The 12,360-nt window shown below is 38.7% G+C and overlaps 1 protein-coding gene across 2 annotated transcripts in view; it reads right to left on the bottom strand.

The window, feature by feature from the left end:
• Positions 1-362: 362 nt before the first annotated feature.
• The window catches only part of LOC150086317 (uncharacterized), a 132,711-nt gene continuing 120,713 nt past the window's right edge, over positions 363-12,360 (bottom strand). For both annotated transcript variants that reach the window (XM_090374487.1, XM_090374488.1), the window contains exon 3: positions 363-2,246. In XM_090374487.1, the coding sequence (XP_090230613.1) occupies positions 393-2,246 (1,854 nt within the window). In that variant the 3' untranslated portion in view covers positions 363-392. The remainder of the gene's footprint in view (positions 2,247-12,360) is intronic.

Genomic DNA, 12,360 nt, shown 5'->3' with positions numbered 1-12,360 from the left:
ATATCAGTTTTAATAGCATTTTAAGTATATCACTAATTTTATAATCATACCTTCATTCTCTGGCAAATAGAATGAAAGGATGGAAATGGCCTATTTAGTATAAATATTTAAGATGTGGAGTAATAATAATAATAATAATAAAAAAATGGGGCCAATGGAATGTCACCAAATGAACTATAAAATTATGGTATGCATAAATCTAAAAATTACATTGATAATCAGGAAAGTTATCTTTAGGCTTTATTTTTAAAGAACAAGTTCTGAAAGAAAATGAACTAAATAAATCAATCTGTACAACACTTTGTTTACAAGAAACTAATATCAAGAAACCACTCTGTTCCACGAATTAGGCAACATAGCCCAAAAATCACCAAATATGGTGGTTTCTAGCTTCATTCAATATTTACATAAGGCAATATACGTAATATATCCCCACTATATGATTCTTGTTCATTTACTTCTTGCCACTTTTTCCAAGATCCATCTGAACAGTAATTACCATTAACACAATCCCATTTGTCATTTAATATCCGATTCACAGAATCTTCAGTTACGGAATCTGTCCTAATTGGTAAACAATCACTTTCTTCCCAGTTAATTTCACTAGGATTGATCTCTGGCAAAGTAGAAAGAATTTTTTGAATTTCTTCAGAGACAGGATCCTCCCTGGTGACAACCTTATCTGCATTACTTAGAGACTCAAGATCTAAAGGCGGTCGAGATATGGTCTCTCTAATAGGAGAAGCTACACCAGATATGGTTACAGGACTTTCGTGGGTGCTGTCTTCATCCACAGTACCAGTGGATGACTGAAGGAACCTATTCATAAGTTCTGATTTCATTTTTGAGATATCTGCATCAGAACTTATAAATGAATAACTCCCACCACCTTTGGCAAGAAGACGTAAGTTAGATTCATTTCTGATACTATCAACAGAAGAATTCACATTTGACATTCCAACAATTGCTGAACAACCACATTTCTTAGCTTGCAATTCTGCAATTAATTGTTGTGTTGTTTTAACTTTTTGAAGTTTTGAGCCTGATGGTACTCCTGCTACCTTTTCTTTCACAGTTTCAGATTTAACATTATTACTCTCCCTCTTCTTTCTCTTCTCTGACATGGAGAATAAACAGTCATTTGGTTTTGGTTTATTGTTAATGGTTTTCCTAAAATATTTAAAACTTTCAAATGCAGATCCTTCACTAGGCATAATACTTTCAGAAGGGCGACTTGAAAAGTCTAGGCCATTTACAACAATGGAATTGTGTACAGTCATATTAATTAAGTTTTTTTTCTTAGCAGGATTAAGTGGAGAATCTAATTTGTCTTCCTTCCGCAGACGTTTATTTGCTGCATTAGTCCTAGCCAGGTCCAAACTGGAATGAACGCCTTTGGAAGGGAAAGGTGGTGAAGGCGTAGATGACTGGGAGGAGTGCCGAATAGGATGATTTTCCTCATTATGCCTAACCGAAAGAGTCCTTTCAGAAGCATTCACAGATGGGCTATGAGAATGAGAACTGCTCCTTAAGGCTGGACTAACTGCAGGACTATGATGCAGCACTGCTGAACCTGACAATCCTGATGTACTCGACTTACCAGCAGCATGTCTTACAGCTGCCAATGCTGGACTAACAGGTTTAAATACTCGATTAGATCCAGATGCTTTACTTAAGTTACTAACATTAGATAAGGCTTGATTTACAGGAAATACTCTATTTGGTGTTCGAGTTGTCTGGTTTGGATGTGTAACTTTGGCTACGGGAGCATAAGTGGAAGGTGTAGATGACCTGCTTGTTCCCTGGCACTTTGATGAGGGCAGCAGTGGGCTGTTGGAGGCACTCGAACACAGAGGACTAGTAACATCTTCTGGCTGTACTTCTGGGATAGGTTTCTGTCGAGAAGTAGAAGGCGTTATGCGACCCGATTTTATCCTACAACCTGGACCAGGACCAGGACCAAAACTAGGTCCGGGTCCAGGCCCTGATGTTGTCATGCCAGATGGTGGTGTGTTTGTACTTCTCACAGCTCTTTCCCCATTAAGAGTAGCAGTTGTAGTAGTACTAGTGGTGGTGGTGGTAGTAGTTGTACTGGTAGTGGTAGTTGCAGCAGCAGCAGCAGGAGTAGCATCTGACAGAGGCAACAGTGTCCTCCAGTTCTTAACTAGTTCTTTGGCTCTTTTAGCAAGCTGCTTATTGTTTGTCCTTTTCCTCAGAGCATTCACATATTTTCCAATTCTTGTTTTCTAGAAAAAGGGAAATAAAAAATTTAAGATGATAAAGATTACAAAAAATATGTAAACTGAATTTTGATATATTTCTAAAGATAATTTCATTCCTGAAAAATATTTAACCAAGAAAAACAATTAAGTAAATTACAAAAAAGTTAATTAATTTTAGCATTTTACACAATATCTAATGACAGAGAATTACGAATATGGAGAATATTCATAAGAATATTTTTGCAGCGCCATTATATTGCATAACATTATATACAGTAAATGAATTTTTTTTTTTTTTGTAACACTTAAAAGTGAAAAAATAACATAGTCAAGATCAAGCATTTGTTTTTGTAGTATGTTATATAAGCAATTTCATGTATATAAGGAAGAAAAAAAAAAAAAACCTAACAAATAGGTCAGAGTTTTGCTTTCCTTTGTATTCCCATTTCTACTATAAATATTGCATAGTTCATTCCCTCTTAATAATAAATTGGGAAAACTAAATGCATGATTTTTATTGGGAAACTGGGAGACCAAGAGGAAAGATCATTAGTAGAAATTTATATAAAAAGAGGATACAAAATTCTTAGGTTGCTGGGTTGTTTAGATTTAGCACTGAGGCAACTAAAACCATATGTCATGGTGTTTATACAATATTATACTGCACGTATACACTAATATTTTGTACTTACACAACCTCAATGATTAGCTTAGTTATGGTAAAAACAATTATTGTCATTAATGTACCTCTTGCCATATAGCATAAAAAAAAAAGTCATAATTGCAGTACTAAAAGCTTTAAACGGGTGGGGGGGACAAAAATCACTGCTCTACCTGGCATAACACGGGGGGGGGGGGGGGGGGGGGGGGGGGGGGGAATAGGAATAGCAGTTAGTACCTTTTAATTTTTGTTTGAGTCACACTGAGACATCTGGGAACCACTGCAGTCTACTCTTGTCTATATGCACTTGTCTATATTATCATTAATGTAAAATGAAAATAAAAAGTGAATGATATTCTTTACATATGTACTGAGTGGTTATAAAATAAGTTTCCCTATTCAGGAGACCCTAGTGTCAAATTAGCACTGTGAAAATCAGTGGGTATGGGGAAGCGATAAACTGAGATGATCAGTTTTTATATAGAAGGAAAAAAAATTAGTTCAAATTTCTGCCAACAGCAGAAAAACAGCACTGCACATATGTAAAAGTTGTCATTTACTTCAAGACACACTGTTTACACAAATGACATCCTGTTAGATAAAAGCAGAAAAGCCAACGCCACCGTCAATAACCATTATGGCTCTTACAAAAAAGGAACGTGCTCTTTTAGTAAGAGTTCTACCAGAATAATAACACTAATGCATCATTATGTGAATATCTGAAACTTAGATGTAAAGGACCTTTGATGTCAGTGTGGCTTTGAAAACTAATAAAGAAATTTGAAGCAACTGGGAAGTTAGATTTAATTGCAGGCAGGGGGTGACCACGTATCGGAACAGAGGTAGTGGATGAAGTGGTGGTTGCAATGGTCAGAATGCAAAACGTATCCAGTCAAGTAGTGCCAGAGGTGTGTCAAGAGACGAACCTTCCTTGGTCTACTATGGGGCTTAGAGGGGAACAGGTATTCTGTGCGTTATCAGACACTCAGTCTAAAACACTGATGGATCCAATATCTTTCTATCTCAGATGATTTAGGAGAAGTCCGGTTGGCCTGCCTCCCTAAAATCCACTCATGCACACCTTCTCGATGGTAAGCCCTGTTACGTCACCTAGGTGGCAACGAACGTGTAGAGTGGTTCTCTTCAAGACGCCTGGTCAGCGTGAAGAGGAAAAGACCAAACCCTCCAGCATATGACAGCACGACAAAACAAATGGCCCTCAGTCCCCAGCAGCTTTCACTCCCCTCTTACAGCAGCGAGAGGATCAGAGTGGAAGCAGAGGGTGCTAAGAATCTCTAGTTACGACCAGGCTGACATGCACGGAAACTGAACTTGGCCTGTTACAACGTAAGATCACTCATCGGTGAAGACAGGTTATTAGAGCTGGAAAAGGAATTAGAAAATGTGAATTGGAATATCATCGGTTTGGCTGAAACAAGAAGAAATGAATCACTTATAAGCTTATCAAGTGGAAATCTGCTGTACATCAATGGAAACAGTAAACGGAGTGAAGGTGGAGTTGGCTTTCTGGTCCATAAAGATATAAAAAACAACATTTTGGATTTCAAAAGTACATCACCAAGGTGTCAAGACCACTACTCAGGATTTCTAAGAGGCACAAGCTAAAGGTTATACTGATTTATGCACCAACATCGAGCCATGATGATGAAGAGGTTGAAGAAATGTACACCAAAATTTAGTCTTCTAGATGAGCAGAAAACCCACTACACTATCATTATGGGGGAATTCAATGCTAAGGTTGGAAAGAGACAAAACAGCACAGAAAGGGGAACTATAGGAAATTTTGGAATTGGTGAAGAAATGAGAGGTGAAAGATGTGAAATTTGCAGAATCTCGAGGATTGTCAGTAATGAACACTTTTTTCAAGAAAATGACGAACAGAAAGTAGACATGGAAGAGCCCAAATGGATTAACAACTAATGAAATAGACTTCATCCTCACTAAAAGAAGATACCATGAATGATGTTACCATCCTGAACAAGGTAAATAGTGGAAGTGATCACAGAATGGTAAGACGCACACTTGATATAGATGTAAGAAAAGAAAGGAAAAAACTGACTCGAGTAAATAATACAAAGGTCTTTGAAATAACAGAAGAGGAGAAAAAGCAATATGTACTAGAACTTAAGAACAAGTTTGAGCTTCTGCAGACAGCTCAGTACCAAGATATCGACAAGGAATATTACAACTTTCTGAAAGTGATAAAGCCCAAGAAACCTATAGGTAAAAGGAAATCCAAAGAAGAAAAGATTAGTCAAGAAACACGTCATGATGAAGACGACAAATGAAGAGCAAGAAAAACACTGACAGGGAGAAAATTGAGGATACAGTAAACCCCCGCTATTCACGGTATCTGTATTCGCGGTTTCGCGTTCGCCGATTTAATATAAAATGAAATAAAAAAATGTGAATATTTTCCGCCATAAAAAAAAATGGGCATGGCTAAAATTGTTTCCTGGTCAAAACAGTGCTCAGTGAGTGAGGGGAGAGGGGTGACAAAATCGCTAGCGTGGATGTTTCTCGCTAATCCTTGTTCAGTATGTGTTATGCGCTTGTCATGGGAGGTTTCATCGTTTGCTTTTAATTTATATGCTTATAAATTGAATAAATTTATCAATTTATAAATCTACCGTTTTTCAGTGTAAAACAGACTTTTTCGAGTGTGTGTTAATGGAAGAAAGTGACTTTATTGTGGACAACTTCTTTCTAACCCCTACAAAAATATGGCTATGAATAACAAGAGAAATGTGAAAATATCAAAGAAGGTGATGACATTAGCGAATAAAATTGAGTTATTAGATAAAATTTCTAATGGCAAAAGTGTCTCCTCAGTGGCAAAACATTATAAAATCAATGAGTCAACGGTATGATCAATCAAAAAATCGGAAGAAAAAAATCGGCCGTAGTGTCCGTGAAAACGCGCTAATTGCTTCAAAAATTTGCTCAGTAACTCGTGATGTTAAATTAGAAAAAATGGAAAAAGCTTTAAATCTGTGGATAGAAGACCGAACTCAAAATAAAATTCCGTTAAGTTCACTCATCATTTGTGAAAAGGCAAAACTCCTTTATCAACACTTTAGCAAAACTGTCGATAGCACTGGCTGGATAAGTTTTTTAGCTAGCAAAGGCGCTAGTTTGAAAAATTTGTTTGAAATTTCTAATAAATATTACATTTAATATTAAATTGTTTCTTATTTTCATTTCGATGCCATATGCTTGCATTTCACTATGTACTGTCTATGTACATAGTCATATTATGAAGGTACATATAATACATACATAGACAAAATTTTAGACTAGTTTTTCTTATATATTTCGTACTTTGGAATGGAACCCCTTTATTACTATGGGAGCCATAACTCAGTATTCGCGTTTTCGGTATTCGCGGCATTTCTCAGGAACGTAACCCCGCGAATAGCGGGGGTTTACTGTACTGAGTTATGCAAAGCCATTAGAAAGAGACTCAGAGAGGACATAAGATTTAACACAAGAAAAGTAGAACAAGAATTAAAGGAAAACAAAGGACTTAAATCAGCAGCCATGAGCAGTAATAGAAAAAGACAAATGATACTGAAACTGAAGAATAGTGATGGTGTACTTATAAATAGCAGAGAAGGCATAATTCAAATAGCACAAGGCTACTATAGAGAATTATACAAGGAGCAAAGAAATGATGTCAGCAGTGGGGAAGATGGATCGCAAATTAGTAACACATGACAAACCCGATATGATTCCTGATGAGGCAGAATGTGTTGAAGAAAATGAAGAATCAGAAAGCCCCGGGGAGGGAAGATGAAGTTACTGTAGAGTTGTTAAAATTGGAAGAGACGTGACACACAAACTGGCAAGATTCTTCACAAAATGCATTAGAAAAGGTGTGATGCCTAAGGAGTGGAATAATACAATCATAGTTTTGTTGCATAAGAAAGGAGATAAATCAGAAATTTGAAATTATAGATCAATTAGCTTGTTATCCCACATCTACAAGTTGTTCACCAGGGTCATTACTAACAAATTAGAAAGAATACTTGATGAAAATCAAACGAAAGAGCAAGCTGGCTTTAGGACAGCATTCTCAACTATGGATCAACTTCACATAATATCACAGCTAATGGAGAAAGCAAATGAATATAAAACACCATTATGCCTGGCATTTGTGGATTATGAAAAGGCATAGATACCCCATATATTATGATTCTGAAGAAAATATATGAGAACGCTACCTCGTTTATTAGACTACACAAATGTCTCCAAACAGGCCTACGAGGCTGGGAAAATTCATGTTGAAAAAATTTACTTCACACCAACCAGCAATTGTAATTTCTACTGCAAACTAAAATACATGCAATAGATAAAACTGGTAAAAATAGATGTATTTACAATAAATATGAAATTACTGTTAAAATATGACTAAAATAGAAGTTAAAATAATATTAAAATATAATAGTAATAAAAGCACTAAAAACTGTAGCTTTCAGAGACGACAGACTCCTTTCTCAACAGTGTGCTTCTGTTTGTACGACAACATCCTTAAATAGCAGGCCCATGGCACTCGTCACACGGTTCCACAGGAATATGGTTGGAATTTCCCACCTGCGTACTGGAACCGGAAACGGTCAGGAGCGTGCCAATAAAAACCAATCCTCTTGTTTAAGAATGATGGCTTCAAGGAGGGGATGTATACGGACACCCCCATCCCTGTTGATGGTGTTACTGCTAGCCACCTCGATGCGCAGGCTCTCAAGCCATTTACGGTCCCAGAACCCATGAGCCCGGTCAGTGATGACTACAGCTTCAGGGGAGATCTGGTGCTGCTTCGCCCAAAAATGCTCTGCCACAGCAGACTTCACATAATTTGCCATTCTTATAGCACTCATGTGCTCACCCAGATGTTCTTTGAGTCGTCGCTCCGTCTCACCAACACAACAAACCCCACAATCCGTGCACTTAATTTCATATACCACCCCACTGCTAACTTCTTTTGATATGGGGTCTTTAACTTGTGATATCACTGTGTGCAACCTAAACGATATTTGTAGTAGTAGCATGTGATGCAAGAAAGCAAGTGTATGAGCTTATGCAGCATCAGCAAAAAAAAAAAAAAAAAAAAAAAAAATCACACCATTCCCTCCAAATGCCTGTCCAGTTCCTCCTTAAATTTATTTAACCTATCAACTTCCACAATGACAGCTCAAAGTTTGTTCCAGCAATTAACCACCCGCTGGCTAAAGACAAATTTCCGCACATCTATTCTACATCTGTCTTTTCTTAATTTGAATTTATGCCCCCTTAGGTTCGTAATCTGAACAAGTGGAAGGATCCCATCAGAATTCAGCGTGCTCAACCCATTCAAGGCCTTATACACCTCAATCAGATCACCGCGCAAGTGCCTAGTCTACAGCCACTGCAATTTGCAGAACTTAAGCCTCTCTTGGTAAGAGGATCCCTTCATTCCCCTCACCAATCTTGTTGCCCTTCTCTGTACACGCTCAAGGAAATCTACATCCTTCCTAAAATGAGGCCTCCAGATCTGTATGCAGTACTCAAGGCGTGGCCTGACCATTGTTTTATACAGAGGGACAATCACCTCCTTTTCCCTGCTAGCAAAATTCCTATATATCATTGACAAAACCCCATGACCTGCCCTGGCAGCCTGTCTGCATTGCTCAGAAAACTTCATATCTGACTGCACAATTACTCCCAGGCCTTTTTCATTTTCTACCACCTTAAGTGTAGTACCACACAGTTGGTACGTTTCTCTGGGGTTACTTCTACCCATATGCAGTACTTTGCATTTGTCAAGGTTAAACTTCAGTTGCCACTTCTTAGCCCACCTGCCCAAATTATCTAGATCCTGTTGCAGTAGCACACTGCCATTATTGTCATTAACAACCCTGCCAACTTTTGTATCATCTGCAAACTTTGACACTAAACTGATATACCTTCATCAATATCATTGATAAATATACAAAACAACAGAGGACCCAACATCGAACTCTGTGGGACGAAGAGCAGCACCCATTAATTACCACCCTCTGTCTTCTCCCACACAACCACCCTTAATACCATTCTGCTCCAATTTGTACAATAGTCTTCCATGTCCAACAGTGTCAAAAGCTTTCCTGTAATCCAAATATATGATATCAAAATTATTTTTTGCATCCAGTTCCTTTGTAACCACATCATAATATCCTATCAAATTTGTCAGACAAGACTTTCCCTTAACAAACCCATGCTGTGTCTGAATTATTGCTGCAGTCTTGTCTATATGATCCTGCAATGCATCTTTAACCAGTGACTCCATTATTTTACTCGGAACAGAAGTTAAACTAACTGGTCTGTAATTACTCGTGTCACCATTCGACCCCCTTTATGAATTGGGGATACATTTGCACATCTCCAGTCCTAGTGGTTCCTTTATTTGTGAAGATGTGGAGTTTTGCCTGTCCAGTACCACCTTGGTCTTCCAAGATGTTATGTATAGGCAGGTTCATGGCACGGCCAAGGGTTCCCCCATTAGCGCTATTGTGACTAATTTAGCCATGGAACAATTGGAAGTTAGGATCTTTGATGGTTTAGAATTTCCCATACGTAAATGGAAAAGATACATGGATGATACTTTTACCATCATACAGAAGGGGAAGGAAGATCAAGTACTTAATGTGCTTAACAATTTCTCCCCTTTCATTCAATTTACCTCGGAGGTGGAGGCAGAGGGATCCCTCCCGTTTCTTGATGTGTTGGTGATCAGAGAAGGTTGTAGGCTTAAGACTAATGTTTTCAGGAAACCCATGTGCCGGGGACAATATACCCATTATAGCTAGGCACAAACCAGCCAACACAAGAACAGTGTAGTTAAAGGCCATAATAGATAGGGTTGGGTCCCACTGCAGTACCCCCGAGAATAAAGAGAGAAATTATTAGAGTCATAGCAGACCTCAAGAAATGTGGCTATCCCCAGAGGATTTTGGATAAATTCATTAGAGGGATAGAGTCCACGCATAGTGAGTCGCCCGCCCCTGTGATCACTGTATACATTCCTTACTATCTGGGCCTTACTGAACTCATTGCACGTACAGTCTGTGGGTGCCAGATACGCTGTGTGCAGTTTCCGGGACGGAGGTTGCACACAGTGATATCACAAGTTAAAGACCCCCACATCAAAAGAAGTTAGCAGTGGGGTGGTATATGAAATTAAGTGCCCGGATTGTGGGGTTTGTTATGTTGGTGAGACGGGATGACGACTCAAAGAACGTCTGGGTGAGCACATGAGTGCTATAAGAACGGCAAATTATGCGAAGTCCGCTGTGGCGGAGCATTTTTGGGAGAATGCAGCACCAGATCTCCCCCGAAGCTGCGGTCATCACTGACTGGGCTCATGGGTTCTGGGACCGTAAATGGCTTGAGAGCCTGCACATCGGGGTGGCTAGCAGTAACACAATCAACAGGGATAGGGGTGTCCGTATGCATCCCTTCCTTGAAGCCATCATTCGTAAACGAGATGATCAGTTTTTATTGGCACGCTCCTGAGCCGTTTCCAGTTTCAGTATGCAGGTGGGAAATTCCAACCATATTCCTGTGGAACCAAGTGATGAGTGCTGTGGGCCTGCTATTTAAATAGCAGGCCCACAGCACTCGTCGTACAACAGAAGCACACTGTTGAGAAAGGAGTCCGTCGTCTCCGAAAGCAACAGTTTTTAGCACTTTTTTAAATATTATTTTAACTTCTATTTTAGTCATATATTAACTGTCATTTCATTTTTATTGTAAATACATCTATTTTTACCAGTTTTATCTATTGCATGTATTTTAGTTTGCAGTAAAAATTACAATTGCTGGTTGGTGTGAAGTATAATTTTTCAACATAGACTACATAAAGACAGTAGTAAATTTAAAATTGAGAAAGGAGTTTGACAGGGAGACAATATCTCCAAAGTTGTTTACTGCTGCCCTTGAGGAAGCTTTCAGAAGATTAGACTGGTCGCAGAAAGGAGTCAATGTGAATGGGGAGTACCTAAAGTATTTACGATTTGCAGATGACATTTTGGTCATAAGCCATGATCCCAAAGAATTAGAGGAAAATCTTAATCAGTTATGCACAGTTAGTAAGGATTTTGGACTAAAGATGAATATGGCTAAAACAAAAGTAATGATGAACAAGTATGCCATAGAAAGGGATATAATGATTGAAGGAGCAGTAATTGAAAAGGTGGAGTCATATCTGGAACAAGTCATCAGCTGTAATAATGATAAATGGCTGGAATTCAAGAGAAGAATAAATTTTGGATGGATAGCATTCAGGAAATATAGTCACATACTGAAGAGCAATATCCCAGTTTGTCTGAAACGTAAAATAATGAACCAATGTATACTACCCACCATGACTTATGGAAGTGAAACTTGGGCACTCACCAAAATAATGGAAGAAGCTGAGAACTACACAGCGCAGATTGGAACAAATTATACTGCGAATCAGACTGTTAGATAAGAAGAGAAACACATGGATTAGGCAGCAAACTCAAGTAAAGGACATTCTTATCAAAACTAAAGAACTAAAATGTTCTTGAGCGGGACACATAGCTCGAAGACATGATGACAGATGGACTAAGAAAATAACAGAATGATACCCTAAGAGGAGCTAGAAGAAAACCTGGAAGACAACGACGGAGATGAAAAGATGAAATTCATGAGTTTGTGGGTAGTAAATGGATGGCCATTGCACAAAACAGAAGGAACTGGGAAGTGCTGGAGAGGCCTTTATCCTGCAGTGGATTAAACATGGCTGATGATGATGATGATCTACTGTACATAAAGTGCTTCTAATAATTTTACGCTGGTTCCCGTACAAGATTCACGTAGTGGAAGAACTAAAGTCTTGTGATTAGCAACAATGAACAGACTTGTGCTCTACGATTTCTGGTTCGTATGGAACTTGACAATACATGGGCTCGAATAATCTTGTGGTCTGCTGAGGGACATTTCACTCTTCATGGGGGGGGGCTGCAAATGCACAAAACTGCTGAATATGGGATACTTCTCTTCCATCTGCTATGCATGAAAGACCACTACAAAGTCCATATGTTACAGTATAGTGTGGATTCACAGCAGAGTTTATAATCGAACCATTTTTCTTTGAAGAGTCTACACCTCATGGCCCCATAGGGTGTATAGTAACTAGTGCACAGTACTGCGCTCTTCTAAGAGATCACATTATTCCCACTCTACAAGAAAGGCAATGCTTGGAGACAGTGGTGTTTGTGCAAGATGGTGCCCCTCCCCAACGTTGGTCGACGAACAAAGGAACTGCTCCATTCAACATCTGGAAATGATAGCATCATTTCGAGACTTTCCGCAGTTCTGGCCAGCCCAATCATCGGATCTCAATCCCTGTGATTTCTGGCTATGGAGATACCTGAAAGACACAGTTTACCGTGGTGGCATATAAATGCTTGTCGA

This window comes from Mastigoproctus giganteus, chromosome 5 (assembly GCF_048544385.1).
Source record: "Mastigoproctus giganteus isolate SK-2022 chromosome 5, ASM4854438v1, whole genome shotgun sequence".
Lineage (NCBI taxonomy): Eukaryota > Metazoa > Arthropoda > Arachnida > Uropygi > Thelyphonidae > Mastigoproctus > Mastigoproctus giganteus.
This window is presented reverse-complemented; position numbering and strand designations above follow the sequence as displayed.